Source organism: Eublepharis macularius, chromosome 17, assembly GCF_028583425.1.
Source record: "Eublepharis macularius isolate TG4126 chromosome 17, MPM_Emac_v1.0, whole genome shotgun sequence".
Lineage (NCBI taxonomy): Eukaryota > Metazoa > Chordata > Lepidosauria > Squamata > Eublepharidae > Eublepharis > Eublepharis macularius.
In genome coordinates, this window is record NC_072806.1 from 6,420,264 (window position 1) to 6,443,913 (window position 23,650).

Genomic DNA, 23,650 nt, shown 5'->3' on the forward strand with positions numbered 1-23,650 from the left:
GAAACGGTAGCCAATAAAAATACTCTATTGCGGTACTACTGCAATAGTCTCTCCTCTGCCCCCGCAGACCCGTAATATTTCAGTTCCGGATATCAGGCGGTGTCCTCCTTAACCTGACGAGGAAGTAATCCCCTCCAGGCTGGTAAGAGCCCCATTGGAGTGGGGAAGAGGGTGGGTCGGTTGTAATGAGAGGAAGGGGATTCTTAACCGTTGTTAAGGGTTGGAGGTATTGTGCTGGTATTTCTGGAGGTTTGGTCTGCGTTAACCCGTTCTCCCCAGGGTTAATCTAGTTCACGCCCATTTGTGGAACCAGCTACTTTTTCTGATATGGCCAGAGCAGGGATGACACAAAAGGAAGAGGTTCTAACAATACCCCCCGCCCACCCCAAAAGGATAAAGATCTCACCAACACCATGCCCTTGATATGAATGATATAAAATATAATGTTAATCAGAGGAAAAGAAGAACACCAAATTTCAAAAAAAAATTATGCAAAAGATGAATTACAGCTGTAAGAGCTAGAGGAGTTAGCCGTGTTAGTCTGTAGTAGCAAAATCAAAAAGAGTCCAGTAGCACCTTTAAGACTAACCAATTTTATTATAGCATAAGCTTTCGAGAATCAAGTTCTCTTCGTCAGATGCCAGTTTTGATCAGGCATCTGACGAAGAGAACTTGATTCTCGAAAGCTTATGCTATAATAAAATTGGTTAGTCTTAAAGGTGCTACTGGACTCTTTTTAGCTGTAAGAGCATAACTAGTACATATTAATCATCAGCATAAGGAATGACATGTATAGATTATCTATATTTTTTCCACATAGCGAGAAATGTAAATACAGTCATTCACAGCAAAAGAGCAGAGATGAGTCACTTGGAGCCATCTGAAAGATGTCTGTAGTAGTTCTCTAGTTTGATAATATCTGCACTTGAATCCCACTTTTCTGGGCAGATTAGTGTCCACTCAGAGCAGTGAACAAAGTTAGTGTCATTATTATCCCAACAATACAGCTGGAGAGCTGGGGCTGAGAGGAGTGGCTTACCCAAGGCCCCCTGTTGAGCTCATGGCAGTAGTGAGATTTGAACCAGCAGAGTGCTGATTTACAACCTGATCACTTAACCACTATGCTACAGCAGTTAGTTTATGGTGATCTTTCATTCCAAGGCATGCTAATTTAAATTGCAGGACAACATGCTTTGTGGTTAAGTTTCCCCCCAATAGCTACACTTCGGCACACGTGCTCCTTGATGATGGAACCCTTAGTCTTAACCGGGTTTGTCTTTCTAATGGAGCCTGGCTGCATTTGTTTGTGCAGCGCTGTCCAGAGACTAGAATTTGCTACAAGGACACAGAAGTTGCCACATGGTCTAGCCCGGAATTAGTATTATTAATTGCCAGGTGGGCTTAGAGTTCTCCCAAAATTTAGCTGACCTCCAGACTACAGAGACTAGTTTTCTTGGATAAAATGGCAGCTTTGGAGGGTCGTATACCATTGAGTCCAAATAGGAGAATCTGACCTCCCACCCCAAGCACTACTCCAAGATCTCTGGGAATTTCCCAAACCAGAATTGGCAGCCTTTCCAAGAATAGCCACTTAGTACAATGTGGCCCTGAAAATGGGATCTTATGACATGTTTGGCCTGAAGTTTATGGTGCTGCTTTCATATTGCAGATCAGCATTCCAATCAGCAGTGTCCACTGGGTTAGAGCCAGGGCTCTTTTTCAGCAGGAATGCGGTGGAACGGAGTTCTGGCACCTCTTGAAAATGGTCACATGGCCAGTGGCCCTGCCCTCTGATCTCCAGACAGAGAGGAGTTTAGATTGCTGAGCGGAGGGCAATCTAAACTCCCCTCTGTCTGGAGATCAGGGGGCGTGGCCACCAGCCATGTGACCATTTTCACCAAGGGCGATTTAAACTTTAAAAAACACCCCTCTTGTTCTAGCTGACCCAAAGTGACATCATTATGCAGTCCTGAGTTCCACCACTGAGTTCCACCACCTCTTTTCCCAGAAAAAAAGCCCTGGTTAGAGCTATTCTCCTGCTGTGATCTTGGTTTGTAGGACATTTAGTGTAAAGGTGGTCATTGACCTAACAAAGCAGTAAAGCTGGTGTTTAATTGTTCTGTGCCCATTGATCATATTCTTGGTTTAAAAGAAATATAGTGGCGCCTTACACCCTAATAAAATGTATTCCAGCATGAGCTTTCATGATTCAGAGCTCACTTCCTTAGCTGTACCCATAAAATTACCAACTGCAGAAGTCTGGGAGTGGGAAGACGTTACAAAAAGAAGCCAATTAGAAACAATCATCAATCAAAGAGAATTTGATCCATTCAGAGTGGATGACAGCCACTCCTAACTGTAATAATAATACAAATAACATTCAATTTATATACCGCCCTCCAGGACAACTTAACACCCACTCAGAGCAGTTTACAAAGTATGCTATTATTACCCCCACAACAATCACCCTATGAGGTGGGTGGGGCTGAGAGAGCTCCGGAAAGCTGTGACTGCTCCAAGGTCACCCAGCTGGCTTCAAGTGAAGGAGTGGGAAATCAAACTCAGTTCTCCAGATTAGAGTTACGCCACTATTAACCACTACACCAAACTGGCTCGCTCTACTCTCTGCTCTGTAGAGAGATAATCAGAGTAGGATTCAATCGGATGTAATCAAGGAAGGTGTAGTGTGAGCCATGATAAGCAGAAATAATGTCCTCCTTGACTAGATCCAGTTCTGTGTTTAGCCTACTCTACAATGGATTTGTTGAATTTTAGTGCAATCGTCTAACATTCCTACCCCGATTTATCTTTGTGCAACTTTGAGAGAGGTTAACAGCCATGCTTCTGCATCTTAAGAGCAGCCTGGCTTGTAGAAATTTGACAGCCAACATTGTCCTGTACTGAGATAAAGTGGTGAGGGAAGTTCTGTTTTCATAATTTCTCTGTGTTGGGCTACTGGTGGAGACATGGATGTAAAGCTAGAAAACAGTCCGGAACCCTAGGAAGTGGATGGCTGTGGCTATCTGGTTGTCCACCAGAGCTGATTCAGCAGAAATGCGTGGGTGGGGCAGGGGGGATTCTGTACCTTTAACTGCTGTTCCTTCATTGTTCCCATGCTGGAAAAAAAATTCAACGGGTGAATATCTGCAAGTCACATGACCGCTGTTCACCAAAAAAGTGGCCATCTTATGGTTGAAGGACATTGGCTGGGAGCATCTGCTGTGTGAGATAGCATGGGCCTCTGGGTGACTGTGGAGTGTCTGTTTAGTTTGCCGTTATCAGATCAGTGAAGCTGCAGGGCGGCCATTAGCACATTCTGTGGCATTTGCAGTGAAGTTTGGGGAGGCCCTGTTATCTGAGCTTGGCACATGGAGAGAAATTCAAAAGGTGTTTTGTTTGCAGCAGATTGAAGAGATTTGTGGTGGGAAATTAGGGTTGCCAGCTGGCTGGAGGAAAAAAGTCCTGTCCCTTTAGTAAGAAGTTTAATGGGATGTTAATTAACTCATGCCATGAAAATCTGGAATGGCCCATTTCTATATATTAAGTCTTTGTGAAAGGTTTTTCTCTGGGCCTTTTGGCAACTGTGTGGGAAACAGGAGAAGATATGGTTTCCAGAGCCCAGTTCGAGTTGTGTCTTACATCATGTCTGGAAAACAGCCAAGCAGAGCCGCGGATAGGGGTTTCAAGTATTTTTACTTACCACTTATTACAAAGAGTGAGATGCATCTGCAAATAGGGGCTGACTGTAAAGCAAACTCCCTGGTATGTGGCATGTTTTGAACAACAGCAACTTGCCCGTGATGTGTTTTGGTGCAGAAGGCTGTATGTGGAAAAGGCTGCCAACCTTTTTGACTGTCTCTCTAAAAAGCAGATGCTCTTCTGTCATGGGCTGAACTTCTGTATCTCAAGCTTCTCTTAAAAGCATGCGAGCAGAGACTGTAAAAGCTATGGGACATTTTTCTGTGTAAGTCTGTATAGGACCAGGGTGTGACAACTAAAGAGATGTCAAACAATTAACTTTTTTCTATCAGTCAATTGAGTGGCTATAATGTGACAATGGCCAAATATTGCCCAATATTCCTGAAGCTGCCCTGACCTGGATACCCCAGGTGAGCCTGATCTCATCAGATCTCAGAAGCTAAGCAGGGTCAGCCTTGGTTAGTAATTGGATGGGAGACCTCCTATGAAGATCAGGGTTGCAGAGGCAGGTAATAGCAAACCATCTCTGTTAGTCTCTTGCCATGAAAACCCCATCAGGGATTGCCATAAGTCAGTTATGACTTGAGGGAACTCTCTAGCACCATTCCTGAAGCCAAGGATGCTGCCATGTGCCATGTAGGTGGCAGGTTATTCATTTGAAATGTGGTGATAAAGAAGAGTTTTGCGGGTACCATGGATGGCCAAAAGACAAATAAGTGGGTTCTAGATCAAATCAAGCCTAAATTCTTTCTAGAAGCTATAATGACAAAATTGAGGCTATCACACTTTGGTCACATCATGAGAAGACAAGATTCTTGGGAAAAGTCAATAATGCTTGGAAAAGTGGAAGGCAGTAGGAAAAAAGGAAGACTTAAAACGATATTGCTTGACCCAATAAAGGAAGCCACACCCGCCAGTTTGCAACATCTGAGCAAGTCTGTTAACGATAGGACGTTTTGGAGGACTTTCGTTCATAGGGTCGCCATAGGTCGGAGACAACTTGACGACACATAACACAAGTTATGTGGCAAGTTATATTTCTTGTTTTGTTATGGATCCTTAGTTGAGAAGGGCTAGCATGAGGGCTGCTTGTCCCCCAGCCCAGTAGCAGGCAGGTGTAAGCCTAGGACAAAGCTTCTCCAGAAACTACTGGCATCTCCAAAAGGCTAAATTGACGCCCTTAGAACGGCTGCCTTACAAAACAGTATGGCATGTTCTACCACTCTGCTCGTCTAAGTGTGGAACGTTTCTTCCTTCTGCCAGAGGAAGGATCCTTGGGACATGGGAAGGTTCCATCTTTAGCCTAGTGGACAGGTAGGATACAACCCATTATTTTCTTTTCAATAGCTGCTATTGCTTTGCTTTATGTGGTCTTCAGTGCAGTCCTTTGCCTAGTTATTCCAATCTAAGCCCATTGATTTCAAAGTGCTCTGTTAATTTTATTTGCATGCAGAAGGCTGAATTCATGTCCTTCTCAGATTGGACATCTTAGTTAGCTGCTGTTGGGATCCTTCTCAGCCTGAGACCAAACCTGTCAGAGGGGACAATACTGAGCTTGATGGACCAGTAGTCTGACTCCATAAAAGACAGTTCATATAGGAAACCATTCACATAATGAGCGTGCCAGTTAGTGTAACAAAATATGCTTCTGGGCTACTGTCTGAAGTACAGTGTTATCCTGTGAATAAAGACTGCAGCCACTTTTGATGACTTATCAGGTATCAGAAAGGACAGCATTTCAGCAGCTGCTCAATCCCCTTGAAACGTAGTTGTGTTCCCTTTTTTTTTAATTCACCCCAAATAAATGCCCTTTCCTAACATTCCCTCTGGTACCCAGAAAGAAGCAAGTGGACCCTGCAGCTCAAGACAGGCACATTACCCCTTTCTTTGAAACCAGAGCAGCAGATATCACAGACTTGGTGCCTTTATCTCTGGCTCTGTATCTGTTCCCATAGCAACTCTCTCCCAGTGCTGTTAGGTCTTAGACTCCATGCTGCATCCCAAAAGGCTTTGCATGTTCACTGTTTTGTGCAAAAGAGAAGAACAGAAAAAAGAGCATATTTTCCTTTTTAATGGGATATTCTACAAAAACTCATGAAAATGGTTAGAAGCCTGGAAACCCCCAGAGTTTGCCTTTAAAGACTCTAAAGCCCTACTTTTCCGACTCAAAAGCTACCTAATGCTCATATATATTAATAGTTAAAGACATTTGCTATGAAAATCCACAGTTCTGAAGGTCTTCCCACAGTGGCTGCCACAGAGATCAGTCGATTTCTCCAGCAAATGAAGGTAAGGGAAGGCAGTTTCGCAGGTGATCCACGGGTGGTGGAGAGGTTGCTGGGGAAACGGCAGCAGAGAGATGGGGCACCTGGCTCAGATGTGCCACAGGCAGCTACATTCAGAGACTGGCCCGTAACAGATCCCACTCTTAGTCTGCTTGTTCAGTACGAGGCCAGGAGAAGCCATGTTGGCAACCCAGAATAGCCCCAGAACAGAGAAGAAGGCTGTAAGAAACAAAAACAGGCATTAGAGAAGGGGCCCGTGCCCCTTTCTGAGTATTTTGTATCCTAAGAATGTTGGTTGTCATGTTGTGCAAACTTTCTCATCCTCCAAAAAATGAAAAAGAAAACCGTAGGAACTTCTAAATGAGCATCTTCTCTACCCTTTCTTTTACCACCTTCATTGCCTAAATATTTCCCCCCCACCAAACAAGGCCCTGGGATAGGACATTCTCTCCCTTTCCATCTTTCTTGTGACCATTTCCATGGTTGCAAAATTCTCTCTCTGTCTCTCTCCATGGACAGGAATTCTCTCTCTGTCTCTCGGCTACTTCTCTGCCCTGTCCATTCAAGGGGGCTAATTCTCTGCCCCATCCTTTTAGACATAGGGGGAGAGGTGGTGCCTGGCCTCACTCAGTTTGCCTATCTGGGCAACATCCGTTCTCCTGGGGGATTTCTAGTGGCACTGATTGTGCCAGACTCAGAGCATAGGTGGGATCTACCTGGACAGGTTTTGGAAAAGGGTGCCTCTCCAAGTCCTGAATGCAGAAATAAATGATTCTACGTACCGGTAGATAACATGCTGCTCACTGACAGAATTACTGATGTGTAATAGAGCTCAGGAGTTGTTTTGGCCTAGATGAAAGACAAGGTATGTTGGTTAACTGGGTTTGGTGCTGAAAGAACATCAGAATAGCTCTGGTGGAGCGTGCCAAAGATCTAGCATCCTGTGATCCCTGGTGGGGTTTTCAAGGCAAAAGACTAACAAAGGTGGTTTGCCATTGCCTGCCTCGGCATCCTTAGTCTTCTTTGGAGGTCTCCCATCCAATTATTAACCAAGGCCCACCCTGCTTAGCTTTCGAGATCTGACGAGATGGGGCTTGCCTTTGCACCCACCTTTCCAAAAGAACAAAAGATCCCAAGTCACCTTAGCTTGGTGTCCTTCCCTGATCATTGACAGAAACAGAATAATTTATGCAAAACAAGCATGCATATGCAAAATTGCCTCCCATGCAATTAACTCTACCAGCCTATCTTGGAACAGAATTTGGACTCCTTTGGCACATAATTTTTATAGATATTTTTGCAAAGGAGTATAAACGACTCAGGTTACCCCACAGGGGTGGGGCTAAACACAAACCAAACACTACCGACACATTGTGTTGCTAAAGATGTTAGTATAGCTGTGCAGATTCCTTCCGCAAATGAGCCCATTCCGAAGATGGAGAAGATGATCTTCAGCTCCCCTGTCAAGGGCTCCACCATCACCAGCAGCAAAGTCAGCCCTGAAAGTGATGGGAAAGGGAAAGAATTAGCCTGCTGGCTTGTTCACACCCACGCAATGCAGCCTTTTGTCCACCCCAAACCAGTCCATTGGTCCAACCCAAGCCCAAACCAGTCCATTTCATTGGATGGCCCCAACTCTTAAGACTTTTGAGAACCACTGAATCGTTCTGCTGGCCCTTGATGATTTTATAAACTTCTCTCTCACCCCTGCCGGCCTTGAAAACTTGGAATGCTGTAAGCCACTTCGGATTTCCCACACTGGGAAGCAAAGTGGAGTATAAAAGAAGTAAATCAATCTAGGAGGCCCTATTATGTCCCATCACTGCAGGGAGTTTGTTCCAAGAAAGCCCCTACGGTGTAGTGGACACTGCAAAGAAAGTTATGCCTGTGGAAACGCTCCGTTGCACATGGGCCTGTGATAGTAGACGCACATGACCACCGTAATAGAGTACGCAGGCCCTCATCTCACACTCCGATGGTGAAGTCGTCCTTGACAGCTTGCTCTACGTACCGATTGTGAAGAAAGTAAAGACGATACTTCCAACCAGGTTGTAGAGAAGGGGCTGTCCGCAGTAGCGAGAAGACCTTGGTCTGGAAAGCAACATGGAGAAACCAGACAGGTGCGTGTCCTGCACTGAACATTCATCGATGGTCATTTTATTTGTTCATTTCAGGTCCCACTCTGTCCCCAGGGCTCTGACAGCTAGCAGCTGTATTCCAGAGAGCAACCCTTTCTGTCCTCCTGGGGCTGCCCATCCCAAATAGTTAGAAGAAGCCTATTGCAATTTAAACAACTGTATTTTGGAGATACATAATCAATGTATGTTTTATTGAAAAACCCAAACGTTCATGTTCGGGCTGACCAATAAAGAATACAAGCCTTTCCAGCAAAAATATCAAGGTTCTGTTAAAAGGCTAAAGCAAAAGAGTGAGCTAGACCACAGAGAAACCCAGTTCTTAGTCTCTCTCTACATAAGACATCTGACACATGAAGAATATGTGTTGGGAGATGCAATGGTAGCCGGGAAGGGTAGTTTTAAAAGGCAGAGCTAGCAGCAGGGCAAAGGCTGTGTGAAGGGGCTGTGAAATGCCAAAAGGGAAACTTCAGCCCATTATAACCTCTCCAGGTCCAAGCCCGGTTCTGGAAGGCAGCTCCAGTCCATTTCCATTCCTCACTGCCCTCTGGTTGCAATCCTACACAGTTTTGGACTGGAGAGGTGAAATTGACAGAGCCTTCCAGAGGAGAAGATGAAATTAACAAACCCTCTAAGGAGTGATCTCCGCTGGCTCTGTCTTGTTAAACTACACTTCCTGGCGAACACTGCATCTTGTGTAGAGACTCTTAGTCAAAAGCAGAGCTGAATGGCAAAGTCTTTGCCCAGCTTTTAACCCTTAAAGCACACCAGATGGAGTTCTCAGATGAGTTCCAGAGGCTTAGCGCTGTTGGCTGCTACAGAAAAGGTTTATCACCAGCTGAGGCTTGCAGTGTAAATCTATTACTCATCAAAGTTCTGTTCCACAGTTATCCAAAATGCTTTGCTAAGGAAAGCTGGCTTTTGTATGAAGTATGCACATTTGCCCATTTTCTCATAATTTTGCATAATTTATTCTGCCTATCCTAGCTACCTGCATCTTCAGTGTTAGAAAATCCAACTTCTGAAATATCCTAATTTCACACTTGTCTTCACTTCCTTAAGACCAGGAATCTTGTTTCTTGTTTTGCAAATAGAACTAAAGCCCCTGAGGGTGGTGGATTCTGCACCTGCTACCACTTTCTGTGCTTATATAGTGCAAGTGCAGAATGCATTGCAGAATCAATTCAGTAGCACCTTGCCTCTCGGTATAACACAGCACAAAATTAGGCTGATTGAAATGGGAGATGACCCTACTGAAGCTGCCAATATAACCCTGTTTCCCAACACTGCCTTCAATTGAATTTTCAGTCCTTCACCTGTGAAGTTTGAACCCTCAGACCTTCAAGAAAACAGCCGCTAGCCTCCTTGTCAACTGAGATTTTTTAATTTAAACAATATTCAAAACCAGTCCCCAAATCCGAATGGGCCAGGCCGTAAGTTCTCTCTTCTCAAGAACATCTCAGGAAATTCCGGTCAGCTCCCCCCGTATTCAAGCAGGTACGCAAGCATGCGAAGGGATGTTGGGAGCAAGGCGGATTAATATTAAAAGGCCACTTTGTACCTTAGCAGGATGTAGAGTTGGAGAAGGAGAGCAGAGAGACCGAGAATGAAGATTACAGCTTGGCTGGGGAAGGAAAAAACAAAACAGCCAGCAATCATAAATATCCCACCAGGGTGCAGGCTGGATGGTGGGTTAGTTGCAAGCATTATTACATTGTGGGGTTTATTCTTGAAATCCAACCAAGTACGTTCAGAGAGGGAGCTTGGATGGTCCAGAGGACAAAAGGGTGGTTATGGATCTCGGACAGTCATTTTCAAAGTTTTGGAAACACTTTCCTTATTGGATCCTCAGCAGAGGAACCTCGGTGCAAGAGCAACCCCGGGCATTGCAAAGAATTCTAGAGTTAGCACTCCGTTTGTACAGGAAGCTGGCTATGTCTCTTGGTCTTCACATTCACATCAACTCACCCAGTATATTGCCAAAGATTTGCAGGGGATGTATGCACTCAGTACCTCTGGGAACCTGGCCCAGGTTGTTGAGCTTCGTGTTCCAAACTGACTCATCTCCGACAGAACCCCAGCACATTGCAAAAGATTCTGGGGGGCATGCACAGTCAGCTCACATAGGAAGCCTGCCGGGTGGATTGGAGGATGTGGGGTTTGACTTAGGACAAACCCCACATCCTGCTGCAGCCAAGCAGTGGAAAATGAACTGTGCCAAGTCTTTTGGCATTCCTGATCCTCTCCTGGAGAAACCTTGCTGTTTGTAGAATGCCAGTGTAAGATGCATCCTTAAAATCATAGGAAAGGAAAAGAAGGGAGGGGAATCTAGACGGCTAAATAACCCCAGGCCCCATGGAAGTGCCATGCCTAGGGCAACAGCACAAGCCACACATCCCTTCTCAGCATCTCTATTACTGCCCCGCCAGCTGTTGGCACGGAGTCTAATTGCTCTGCAACCCCTGGCATAGGAATTTGAGAGGTGGCCTACCGTGGCACAGAGTAGCACAATGGCAGGAGACAAGCCTACTGCTTGGGAGTGGGATGGCAGTTGTGATTCGACGATGGATACAACCTGTGCGCTGAATACTTACAATCGGAGTCGGTGGTGTTTGGGAAGCCATCGGCCGAAGTGATAGGCTGTGTGAGCCAGGAAGAAATGGATCATAGCCAGCTGCCAAGGACCTGGGGGAAAAGAGCAGTGTCCGTTTAGGGGCAGTCCCTTTCTCCAAATGGCATTTTGAGAGCAAGTTTGGTGTAGTGGTTAAGAGTGCAGGGCTCTAATCTGGAGAACCGGGTTTGATTCCCGACTCCTCCACCTGAAGCCAGCTTGGTGATCTTGGGTCAGTCACAGCTCTCTCAGATCTCTCTCAGCCCCACCCACCTCACAGGGTGATTATTGTTGTGGGGATAATAATAACATACTTTGTAAACCACTCTGAGTGGATGTTAAGTTGTCCTGAAGGGCAGTATATAAATCGAATATTATAATAATATGTTTATTGCTTTTCCGGCCGAAGCCATAAGCCATACAAACACCAACAAAATATGAACTGTACACTTGAACATACCCAATTCACATAGACATAACTCGTCAATATCACTTTAATAGTGTCACTGTGACACTGAGAGATCTCTGTCTTTTGGTGCTACACCTCTGAAGATGCCAGCCACAGCTGCTGGCGAAATGTCAGGAACTACAATGCCAAGACCACGGCAGTACAGCCCGGAAAACCCACAACAACCATCATTCTCCGGCCGTGAAAGCCTTCGACAATACATCACTTTAATAAATCGAATATTGTTGTTGTTGCTATAGTTTTACTGTTGTTATGGGGACAGGAATTACTTTTTCCAAAATTTACATTTTTAGATATAGCCATTGATTCTTCTTCTTCTCTTCTTTAAATGTGTGTGTGTGTGGGGGGGGTCTTTTTGTAGAGGAAAAGCAATGCTCCTTTTGTAATGTCAGTCCTTGTAGTTGTTTTATGTTGCACACCACAAGGTGATACTCTAACAGGAGGACAGACAGGTTTGGGAAGACATTGTCTGCTTCTGAGCATCTGCAGAGTGAAATTCTGAAATTTTGCAAAACCTCCATTCCTGTCCCTCTTCTTTGTATTTTTCTCTTTAATCTAAACAGAATTGATTAGAAACAGACTTCTGATTCCTACAAAGAGGAAAAGAAAGTGATAGTTGGATTACAGGAAGAAATTGGGTAAAGAGGAATTAAGAGACTTTATCTTTATTTATTATATTTATATCCCACTTTTCTCTCCAATGGGCACCCAAAGCCACTTGCATCAATCTCCTCCATTGTCAGGTAGGTGTGTGACTGGCCCAAGGTCACCCAGCAAGCGTCCATGACAGTATGGAGAGCTGAACCTGGGTCTCCTAGATCTTACACTGAAATCCTAAGACGAGTTACTCCGCTTAGGATTTCACTGTTAGTCTTATATTCCAAGCACTACATCATGCTGGCTCTCAACCTTAACATAAAAATCGCCTTCCTGAATGGGGCCCAAAATTCAGCCATGGTGGGGGCACACACGGGAGTAATTCCAAGCATTTAGCAGCACTGCCATTCATGGATAGGGAAGAGTGTCTCTGAGCTTAGCGTAGCTGCTGCAGCAGCAGGGTAGCTGAAAGATGCGGTGCTGAGGAAGGCAGCCAGCTCAGCTCTCATCTCTGTCACAAACTGGCTAGGAGGCTTCTAGCAAGCAATCTTCTTTCAGGTCCGCTCTTCCATCAGAACTATGGCACTGCCCTACCTTACAAGGCTGTTGGTCGGTTGCACTCCACAGTGTGGTATAAACACTCAAAAGTGCTATATGATGATGTGCTATATAAACAACGATGCACTCATAGCACTATATAAATGATGATGTACTATATAAACTCAAAGTGCTATATAAATGATGATGTACTATATAAACTCAAAGTACTATATAAGTAATGATGTCCTATATAAACCATGATGCTCTCAAACCGCTATATAAATGATGATGTACTATATAAACTCAAAGCACTATATAAATAACGATGTGCTTTATAAACGTTGATGCACTCATAGCACTATATAAATGATGATGTACTATATACACTCAAAGTGCTATATAAATGATGTGCTATGTAAAACATGATGCGCTCAAAGCATTATATAAATAATGATGTACTATATAAACTCAAAGCGCTATATAAATGATGATGTGCTATATAAACGTTGATGCACTCAAAGCACTATATTAATTATGAGCCTTTCCATCATGCGCAGGACCGGGGCCGGGGGGCGCACGGGTCCATTTGAACATATCGGGAGCATTTAATAGCGCAGTCGTCGCCCGAGAGCGCGCTCCCCCCTGCCTCGCCCCGTACGTATTGCAGGGTGAGGGCGGGGGTGAGGAGCGCGTGCCCGCGCATCTTTGCTCCGTGGCCGCGCGCGGGCGAGCCCAGCAGTGGGCGCCTGAGCACGTGCCAAGCGCTGCCTCCTCGCAACCCCAACCCTGGCTGGCAGGCCCAAGCCCCCTGCCCCGAGGTGCGTCCTATGCAGAGTTCCTCCCGTCGAAGTCCACTGAAGCCAACGGACTTAGACGGGAGCAACTCTGCACAGGATCGCACTAGTCCTCGCCTTTGCAGCTTACCTGGGCCGCCGCCCGACGGGACTTCAGCCGGGCCCTCCACGCTGCAGCCGCCGCCTCCGCCTCCTCCGCCGCCGCCCCGGAGCGGACAGCTGCCTCGACCGAAGCGGGCTGCCGCCTGCTGAGCGCCGCCTCCCCGCACCTCTTCGAATGCAGTCCGGGAAACTTCTCTGCCTTCGAAGATTTCAGCAGGCGTTGCGCGCAGCAGACCTGTGCAGCCGGAGAGGACTAGAAACGTGTTTTTTCAAAAGGGAGAAGAGTGAACCGCTGCCCTTTCCTGTCCTCTTAGGCTTGCCAACTTCCAGGGGGGCCTGCAGCTCTCCCAGAATTGCAACTGGTCTCCAGGCTACAGAGATCAGCTCCCTGGAGGAAATGGCTCCTTCGGAGCGTGGATTCTGGCATTATGACCTGCTGAACTCCAGCCCTTCTAAAACCTCACTCTCCCTAGGATACACCCCCCCTCCAAATCTCCAGGTATTTCCCAGCCCTAAGTTGGCAACTTTATCCTCTGCTCCCATGAGATCGTGGTATACTGGCAGCCCCAATTTCATCCAAGGGGTCAAAACTAGTTGGCAGCCCTGCCCACAATAACTCCTTCCTTGCCTCCTCCCAGATCAAGCCATAATAATAATAACAACGTTTAATTTATATACTGCCTTTCTGGACAACTTAACACCCACTCAGAGCTATTTGCCAAGTATGTCATTATTATCCCCACAACAATCACCCTGTGAGGTGGGTCGTCCCACACGTGGCAGCACAGAGGGCTGCATTCTGGGCCCTCACTCCTTTCTGATGTTCAAATGGGCAACTCTCTTGGTCTGCAGTAGAACAGCAGGATTTGAGTCTATTGGCACCAACAAGATTTTCAGGGTATGAGCTTTTGAGAGTCAACACTCCCTTCTTCGGATAGAAGGAGGAGCGGAGATCCTTTATATCCCAGTCAAGAGGTGGGAGGAAAGCAAAGAAGGGAGTCGAGATATAGAGGGACAAGGCAGCTTGATTAGAACAGAAATTAGTTGGTCTCTAGGGTGGAAAAGAAGGAGTGCTGCACCAAGTCAAAACAAAGAAGGAACAGCAAATGGTGCAAGGAAAGAATTCTTTAATATTGAGTAACCCCTACACGTCATGTATTGCACTTTGCACATGCTCTGTATAATGGTCCTGTTTAATCATTTTTGGAATGTTATTAATTGCTATTTATACATTGTTTTATTGGTAGATCCCCCTGACAAAGCTAAGGCGAAACGCATAGGGATTACTCAACATTAAAGAATTCTGTCCTTGCACGATTTGCTGTTCCTTCTTCGTTTTGGTGCCACTGGCTCAAATCCTCCCTTTCTTGGGTGTTACTGTGTGCTGCAGTGTGAGATAATCTGAGGTCCTGCTTCCCTCTGCTTTTTATCTGAGAGTGCTTCCTTGAGACCTGAACACAACCTGCTTTCCCCTTTCCTTCCTCCCCTCTTTCTTTTGCAGCATCTGCTTGCTGTGACTCGGTTCTCCCTTTGCGTCTGTGGCTACAGAGAAGGCCGATGGAGAATTCCGACCACAGGACCGAGGTGGTTCTTCTGGCTTGCGGGTCTTTCAACCCAATTACCCACATGCACCTGCGGCTTTTCGAACTGGCCCGAGATTGCTTGAACGAGACCGGTAATTAGCGGCGCCTCTCTCTGACTTCTTAAAATTGCACTCTGACGACCACAGGAGAAAGATTTTTTGGTCTGAGTCCAGAGTTGTTGTTGAAATCAGCCAGTTCTTCTCCATGAGTTTCACTGATTGGCTCTCAGACCTGTCTTTTGATCTATTGGGACTAGATATATTGTCGAAGGCTTTCATGGACGGAGAACCATGGTTGTTGTGGATTTTCCGGGCTGTTTAGCCGTAGTCAGCTGCTGGCGAAACGTCAGGAACTACAATGCCAAGACCACAGCTATACAGCCCAGAAAATCCACAACAACCAACTATTGGGATTAGGGTTGCCAGATCCAGGAAGGGAAATTCCTGGAGATTTGGGGGTGTAGAGCCTGGAAAGGGTGGGGTTTGGGAAGGGGAGGGAGCTCAGTGATGTATAATGCCAGAGAATCCATTCCCCAATGCAGGCATTTTCTCCAAGGGAACTGATCTCTGTGGTCAGGAAATCAGTTGTAATTCTGGGGTCTCTCCAGCCACCACCTGGAGGTTGGGAACCCTAATTGGGACCTATATTGCTGTATCTAGTAATGAGGTGGCTGCACCAGTCACAGAAATACTGGAACCAAATTGCCCTCAAATACGTAAGGGACTCGCCAGGTAGGTAGAAAAACATGAATTTGTAAAACAATTAAAATAAGGGGGGGTGATCTATTAAAACCACCCAATGAGATGCTCCAGGGAGCATTTAGAGAACAGTTGGGAGTTAATTAAAAGGGGGAACATGTTGAGAAGCAGAATAAAATTCTGCTCAAGGTCCAGCGAGTTGACAAGATCCAGGAGGGGGAGATGGGGGTGGGGTCCAAACTGCGTCCCTCTCCTGAGATTGCTCACAGACTCAGCTTGTGGGTGTATATAAAACCTATTTGGGGTTTATTTAAATTGGAATACTCTGTGGGAGGCTGCAGTCAGCGTACCTCAGTTACCCTCTCAGCAACTGCTTGAACCATTTCCCTAGTCCTGTCAGGGCCTCCCTAAATATGGTAAAGAGTCCAGTAGCACCTTTAAGACTAACCAACTTTATTGTAGGATAAGCTTTCGAGAACCACAGCTCTCTTCATCAGATGCATCTGACGAAGAGAGCTGTGGTTCTCGAAAGCTTATGCTACAATAAAGTTGGTTATTCTTAAAGGTGCTACTGGACTCTTTACTATTTTGCAACTACAGACTAACACGGCTAACTTCTCTGGCTCCCTGAATATGATCTTTCTTCCCTCCCCTGTGAGAAACGGACGGAATCGTCTCATCCTTTGACTTTGTTTATCGATGAAATGTATAGCCCTGCTTTTTCAACCCAAGTTGGCCTCCCAAAGCAGCTTTACTGGAATATCACTCCCCCCCCCCACACACACACACCCCCCGCTGGGATCTAGCACTTAAAAGCAGGCGTGTTTAATTTAATGGAGAATGGTAGGCCAGTAGCTGAAAACAGGGCAGATGCAGTAACGCCAGCAGGAAACCTGTAGAAATTCTGACTTGGCTCCCGGCTCTGTTTACTTTGGTGGCGGCAAAGAAGAGGGAAGGGGGAGGGGAGGGTGGCGAGCTCCCGGGTGTTCATGCCAGCTTTTGTGGTTTTCCAGATGCCACGGCTGGAATCATTCCCGGTAATGGACACCATTGCTTAAATGATTTATTTATTTGAGATAATGAAGCCTGGTGCTCTCAGCGAGACAGTCTCTGAGGCAGCCTTCAGTTTTCCATTCTAAAAAGAACAGGGCTATCAGTTTATAACATTAAATGATAACCCCTCTTGGAAAAAAAAAGTACACTAGATAGCAGTATTAAAATATTGCCCCAAATCCCAATGGTACCGTGTCAGGAATAAAACATTAAAATTGCCTACGTGCATCCTGTGGTCCGGTAATGAATGAAGAATTCAAGATCCAGATATTCTCATCTCACTTTGATTATTTAAAAATAAATCGCTGGACATTTAGGTTGTAAAAGAATGTGCAGACTGTAGAAAAGGCCTTTGGTGTTTATGTTCAACCCTTAATTTTGCAAAATGACATAGGAGAAACCGCATTTCTTTGTCGCTTTGTGTACATACAGAGAGTGGGAGTGCAAAGAGAAAGAATACTAAGTTAAATGGACCAATGGCAGCATTCTGTGTTCTAAAGCCTGGAGTATCCTGCTGGAATTCTTGTGCTGAAAAACCCAAGCAAAGGATCAAACTGTCCATGATTTCTGTATTCCACACAGGGAAATATAAAGTGGTCAAAGGGATCATTTCACCAGTGGGGGATGCCTATAAGAAGAAGGGCCTGATCAGTGCCAGTCATCGGGTGACCATGGCGAGGCTTGCTACAGAAAGCTCTGACTGGGTGGAAGTGGGCGACTGGGAAAGCAGCCAGAAGGAATGGCAGGAGACCATCAAAGTGCTAAGGTATGGCACTGGGGTCTGTACAGGAATGCTGAAAAACTGAATGGGATGCTGCCTGCACAATACCGCTTCCTAAGATACTCTGTTTAACTTGTTAAAAACGAGCAATTTTTGAATCGTTACAGTTGGCATTTCTGCCCAGTGAAATCTCAGAAGGAAGGAGAACAAGATTGGGATCCAGTAGCACCTTAAAGACCGATTAGATTTTCAGAGTATGAGCTTTCCGGAGTCAGAGTTCCCCTTATTAGATTGGGGGCTGCATCGTCAGGAGAGCTCCTTGCTGTTCTCTTCCGCTAGCAGAAACAGAATAAATGATGCAGTTATGCAAATTGTGTGCGAGATATTTGGGGAAGAACTGAAGGCAGCCCGTGGTCTCTATGCCTTTGCTCATGTCAATGCAAGAGGCTCCAAGAGATCTCTTTCTTAATTTTTAATTTTAACCTGTAAAATACAGATGTATTAAATTCGGATAAACAAATTGACACAGTCATTAATCCATATGATTAATAAAGCTAAAAATTACCTATCAGATCATAAATATCTAAAAACATCAATTAAACTATTATGAACTACCTACCTACCAATGAAGATTACATATAAAACAAACATTTAACACACATCCATTAGCCGGATCAAAACAATAACCATTTGTGGTAAAAGGGATTGCTTGGCAAAACTTCGTATTCCATCAAATATTCGAATATACAAAACGTGTCTGCATGAACTTTTCTACTGAGTTGTTACCAGTTGACATATCTAAATTGACTGCAATTTTGTGCATAATTAAATAATACCAAGACATATTCTAATAAAAAGACCAATCCAGCTAGAGAATGTTGCACGAGTTTGGCATTCTGTCCTCTTTCTTACAAAGCTGGCAGCACAGGAAATTGTTTTCTTCAAAAGTGTTGGTTGCAGACTACTGCTTCCTTAGATTCTAAAACTTGATTTTAAAATTCTTAGCCCATATAGTTTCCATCATATGTTTGCAAATATGTGCAAGGTGGCTGATGATATTTCAATAGCCGGAGCAGTTGCCAAATAAGATTTCAGAGTGTGGGATTTCAAGGACTTCTATCCCTGCATTTTTGCTAAAATCTTGATTTATTTTGTAGATACCATCAACAGAAGTTGAGTCATTCATATGCCACGAACAACGTTGACAAAGTAGCTCCTCTGAGCAAACCAGGCCGAAAGAGGAAACGGGAAGCAGGTGGCCATCTTCCCGTCAGACAGAATCAACCAAATTCAGAAACTAAAGGTTAATTTTATATCCCAACTATAGGAGAAGCGAGATGGGAATGGGGTCCCCTTTGATTCCAGACGAAGGAGATTTCGGGTGAAAACATAATCCTTTTAAGTGTAATAGACCTAGTTTGAAAGTGTCTTAACTGCCATGTGAATACCCACAGTGCGTTGGGGGGAAAACCAGCTTGCCAGGCACCTGTTGGCTCACGCTTGTCAACTTGTCTTCAGCCACTTAGTACTCAGTCCTGCTCTGCATCCATTTTTGAAATGTTAGTAATTTGGGAGAGGCTTTTTCTTCGTAAGGTGAAGAGTAGACATAGGAACAAATATATGCTCTTTTAAAAATACTAGGTTACAAAGCAGCTCTTTCTCCCCAGTGAAGCACAAGGGAAACAGCAAGACTGGGAGCTGCTCCTGAATTCCTTTTGCATAGATGTCCGTGGGGCTTGTGATGCTGGGTTCACGCACCGGGGGACTCTGTTCAGTGCCCGTTCCAGAGGGGTATCCGTGTGAGTCCGCTGCCGAAAAGCAATAAAGAATCTCTTTACTCTGAAGCCTGAGAGGCAGCCAAGATTTTTAGTTTATTAGAAACTCTTTGCATACTTTTCACTCCCCAAGGATTAGGCAACCCAAAATAAATATTTCAAAATAGTAAAAGTTGGAAATAAAAATCTGCAGGTAACACAAGATATGATGCAGAATTGCTGACTTCGCATAATGCATGCAGTTTGCAGAATTCAGTAGTTTCTTAGAGCGGAATTTACATAACCTGGATGTGGAGTATAACTCAATGTAGTACAAACCCCCCTGGGTTTTAGTTTTCAGCTGGGGGAAATGCAACAGCTTATGCTGAGCTGCCAGTCTGATGTTTGTTTTCTTCACCGTTTCTTTTCAGGCACCCCGCAGCTGAAGTTGCTCTGTGGTACAGATATCCTGGAGTCGTTTGCCGTCCCCAATCTCTGGAAGCCAGAAGACATTTTGGAAATCGTGACCAACTATGGCATGGTGTGCATCACCAGAACTGGGAACGAGGCCCAGAAGTTCATCTATGAATCCGATATCCTCTGGAGCCACAAGGAGAACGTTCACCTGGTGGAGGAGTGGATCAGCAATGATATCTCAGCCACCAAAATCCGGAGAGCGCTGAGGAGGCGGCAGAGTGTCCGATACCTGGTGCCCGACAGCGTTCTGACTTACATTGAAAAACATAAATTGTATACTGCCGAGAGTGAAGACCAGAATACGGGGGTGATCTTAGCTCCGTTGCAAAGATATGCCAAGGAGGCTAGTAAGCACTGATCCCCCTCCATCTTTGGTGGGAGAAGGAGCCACTCTTTGTGAGAAATTCTTACAAAATCTTTGGTCCTTTCACTGGCCACTGAAGTCAACAGGATTCTTATATATGCTGGATTAGTAGGGTTAGGAGGGGTTGCCAACTGATCAGCCATGGCACAGCCTGCTCCCGTGCTTTTTGCAGTCAGCAAATGAAGCTTTTCAGAGCATAGAGATGAGCATGATTTCTTCCCCATGTCTATAAATCTAGCGGCTGCTAAAGACACAGGAGCAGAGGCCAGCAAAGGAGTTGGCAACCCTAGTTATTTTAATGTGAACCCCCAAGCCTTGCATTGCATTGTAGATTCTGCTTACGCTTTTGAGCACTAGGCCTGATCCAAACCTTCGGACTGCCTTCTTGGTGGCAACTGAGGTTGAGCTGGGTAGTGCTTATTTGTTTGTGTGAAACTACCACATACCTGGATGCATGTGGTAGTTAGCTAGCCTAAGTGCAGGGGTTCGTAAGCATGAAATCCCATGATGGGGCCAAAATGTCCCAGTCTCAACATGGTCATAAAGCTAGAATGACTGTAGGGTTGCAAACAGTCCTGGAGGGGGAAAAAAACTGTCCCTTTCATAGAGTCTTAAAAGTATATAAATGGGCTGCTGAAACTTTTCATGGCTGGAAGGTAAATAACATTACATTAACCATCCATGAGAGGGACAGGAAATTTTTTTCCAGGGAGTTGGCAACCCTCAGTGACCCACAGCCTGAAGTTCTGGTAAAACTTGAAGGTTATTACTGGCTCTGATTTTCTAAGGGTGTCAGTCTAAGCTCTGGCTTCTCTTTGGTGAGAATTTGATTTCCTTTTGTAAAACCTTTCCATAGGTAAACTTAATGTGGCAATAAGGATAATAATGGCATGTGGCTTGAATCTGACACTGAAGAATGCAGTTTGAGGTTCCTGTTTGAAGCTGGACTCACCCAGTTGGGTGCCAACGAATGCCTAACCATAGAGATGTGAAGCTAGAGTATTCTCTTGTGGTGTTTTCTGCCATGGTCTTGGCACCCAAATGGCATCCTTTAAAGATGAAACAGGCAGCCAGGATTGTGTGTGTTACTCTTCTTGTTTCTTAGCTCTATGAGTACAACTCTACAATTTATATAACCCCTTTTGGTTTTGAATTTTGTGAAGAGTTGCTGTTAGGCTGAGATAGACGGTGCTCCAAAAGAAGTGAAGCACGCTGCAGAAGTCGGCAGGATTCCAAGCAAGGAGCAACATTGCATGTTGAGATGAGACTGTTAGGTAGAGAATATTTCCTAGGAGGAAAAAAAAATCTCTGCTCTACTACTGAATAAATATCTCCTCCTTTTATTAGTACTCTTCCATGCAGGGATGGACAACTCGGATCCTGTGCGCATTTACCCCAAAGTAAATCCCCTTGATTTCAAAGGGCTTATTTGTAGGCAACAGAGCGTAGGATTGTAGCCTAACTGCCTTATCAGATGCATATTAGGAGATGTTGTTTTTCCCATTTGTGCTGAGTTGTGGGTGATCAAGCCTACATGCTATGTCTTCCTAGCAAGATGAACCTTATCTGCAGCCTCCCGCAAGAAATTCTTAAATGCTGGATTTGTAATGAATGTTCAAGTTTGCACTGAAGTGCTAAAACCTGAGCCTAGGCTGTGCCACTCCAGGCTGCAAGAGGCAGATGATGGGTTTTCCATACTAAACAAAGGTTTCTTGTCATGGACAGTCGCTTTTCCTGGCCTGTTAGTTTTCTTTGTGCAGGTGTTTTTCCAGGCAGAGGTTTCCCATGTCACTGAGAGCTAGGGCCTTAGTTTGAAGGGTGGCCTGCACAGTTTCATTGGGAAAGGAGTCCTCCAGCCATATACCCTGTCTTATCACATGCTGTGCTGGTGCGTTCATCTGGGTGGGTGATAAGTCATGTGGAGGCTCCAGTGAGCTGCGAGCACCATTTTATAGCAGAAAGGTAACATCTTCAAAGCTAATGTGAGAAAGGGGAGGTGCTGTCCTGGCTGAAAACTGGCATCTTGGAGAAGGTTACAGATTTTTATTACTCAGATCAAGCATGCCCTATTTACAGCTGAAGTCAATGACATGAGTTCACTGTTGCTTGTAACCCAAACTAATGTTCACTTCTTGCATATCTGAGCCTGCTAACAGCTTTGGTGATCCAATTGATTGTTATAGTTCTGGTGCCAAGGTTACTGCTTGACCTCACCACCTTAATTAGGAGATTGGGAGCCACTCTTGGGCTCACATGCTTCTCTTCCTCTCTGATCTCACATTCTTTTGCCCCTTCTCCTTGCCTGCATGTGAATTCCTCATCTCATGGAGCTAACCATGGTTAGCATTTTGACTGTTTTTTTAGTGGAATGCTAACTATGGCTAGCTCAAGCCAGAAGGGGCAGGCCAGGCCTGGTTCGAACCATCATTGAAAACTCTGCTAGTTACAAATTAATGGTCAGTGTTCAGATCACTGCACACCCAATAGTAACCATGGTTAGTTCTGAAAAAAGGAGGGAGGGGGAATTTGTGCACAAAGCATAAAAGTGGGGGGAAGAAGAGCGAGAATCCAGGGTGGTGGTGTTCCTAGTCACCTAACCACAACTAGGAGAACAGGGAGTGTTACTTCTGCACCGACTTAAACAGACAAACGTTGTTTGTGGGAAAATTGTGTACTTTTGCCTTTCCTAGCCGTGTTGATTTAGTGCTGCTGATGTGAGGTGAGAAACAGAAGCAATAAAGAATATGGTCAACCTATGATACCAGCCCTCTCACATCAGCAGTGCGCAGCTGCGAATTCCATGTTTACATGGCCATCTTTCATTACAGACTTACACATTGCTCTCCCCCAAATCCTGTCCCTTTAAATCCTAATGCTGGTGTTGGTACTTTAATTTCTCCCTGTACTTAGCGCTGCTCGAGAAGCCAAGAAATTAACGTGTGCCACTGTGGAAAAAAATTGTAATAAAATCAGTTCTGTGCAACTGGCTAAGTTTGTTCCTTTCACAGCAGCCTCTGGATCTGGGATAATCACCAGAAGGCAATGAGAAGAAATTTTTTAGGGCTGTTTGCCTTCCTGGGAAAAAGATGCCCTGTCTCTTTAAGAGATAGTGGACTTATTTACCTCCCTGACATTAAAAGCTTCAGCTGCAGGGTTCCATGCATGAAGTATCTGTTAAAGGGACAGGACACTTTTTTCTCCTCTAGGCTCTTCCCACTGCTATTATGTGCAGAACAGCTGTAATGGTCCCACATGGTTGTGAGGGGAGGGGTATTTTTTATTCATTATGCCTTTATTACACCGGAGGCTAGAGAACAATGCCAAGAACAGGAAGCCAACTGTTGTGGGTCACACATGTTTTAGAACAAAGCCCAAATTTCAGGAATGTGGTCAGAGTTCAAGGTCTCCAGCCGACTTCCAGCTAACTGAGGCAGTGGGTTGCTCCGTACATAAGAGCCGCCAGGAATGGGCTTGCCCGTTCACGAGTCCCATGAACAAAAGGGACTTCCCTTTACACCCACAGATTGTCTGATAGAAGTGTCTATAGAGAGAGCCTTGGCAAAAGCATATTTGTAGAGTAAAGTTTAGCACATGGTCATTGCTTCATCCTATTCGTAGGCAGAGCTGTGGAAGGGGAGGGATATGTTGGCCGAAGGTCACTGGACAGAAGATCAAGAGCTGCTGGGAGGTTGCAACTTTGTTCTTGCAGGAAGGACACCAAGACAAGGGGGGAAACCAGCCGCTGGCCACAGTGGAACAGGAAGATGG

General features: G+C 45.1%; 2 protein-coding genes across 2 annotated transcripts; one reads left to right on the forward strand and one right to left on the reverse strand.

Moving 5' to 3' along the window:
• The first annotated feature begins 85 nt into the window (after positions 1-85).
• On the forward strand, positions 86-22,854 carry NMNAT1 (nicotinamide nucleotide adenylyltransferase 1). Its single transcript, XM_055000975.1, has 5 exons — positions 86-142; positions 14,734-14,907; positions 17,149-17,332; positions 18,445-18,590; positions 19,473-22,854. Exons 2-5 carry the CDS (start codon positions 14,790-14,792, stop codon positions 19,874-19,876), a joined length of 852 nt encoding a protein of 283 aa, XP_054856950.1. The 5' UTR covers positions 86-142; positions 14,734-14,789; the 3' UTR covers positions 19,877-22,854.
• On the reverse strand, positions 5,860-14,387 carry LOC129344864 (uncharacterized). The gene is made up of 8 exons (XM_055001775.1): positions 14,381-14,387; positions 13,261-13,467; positions 10,714-10,804; positions 9,681-9,743; positions 7,996-8,075; positions 7,353-7,483; positions 6,767-6,833; positions 5,860-6,203 (listed from the first exon to the last, which is right to left on the reverse strand). The coding sequence occupies exons 1-8, from the start codon at positions 14,385-14,387 to the stop codon at positions 6,073-6,075; spliced, it is 777 nt and encodes a 258-aa protein (XP_054857750.1). The 3' UTR covers positions 5,860-6,072.
• Positions 22,855-23,650: the final 796 nt, after the last annotated feature.

What these genes read in the sequence shown, in the direction of transcription:
- LOC129344864 (XM_055001775.1), bottom strand. An exon ending in CCCGTCGGGCGGCGGCCCAG is followed by an intron (nt 10,805 to 13,260) that starts GTAAGCTGCAAA and finishes CTTTTCCCCCAG; the next exon opens with GTCCTTGGCAGCTGGCTATG. An exon ending in CAACTCTACATCCTGCTAAG is followed by an intron (nt 8,076 to 9,680) that starts GTACAAAGTGGC and finishes GTTGCTTTCCAG; the next exon opens with ACCAAGGTCTTCTCGCTACT.
- NMNAT1 (XM_055000975.1), top strand. Translation starts at nt 14,790, where the DNA reads ATGGAGAATTCCGACCACAGGACCGAGGTGGTTCTTCTGGCTTGCGGG. An exon ending in AGATTGCTTGAACGAGACCG is followed by an intron (nt 14,908 to 17,148) that starts GTAATTAGCGGC and finishes TATTCCACACAG; the next exon opens with GGAAATATAAAGTGGTCAAA. An exon ending in GAGACCATCAAAGTGCTAAG is followed by an intron (nt 17,333 to 18,444) that starts GTATGGCACTGG and finishes TTTATTTTGTAG; the next exon opens with ATACCATCAACAGAAGTTGA.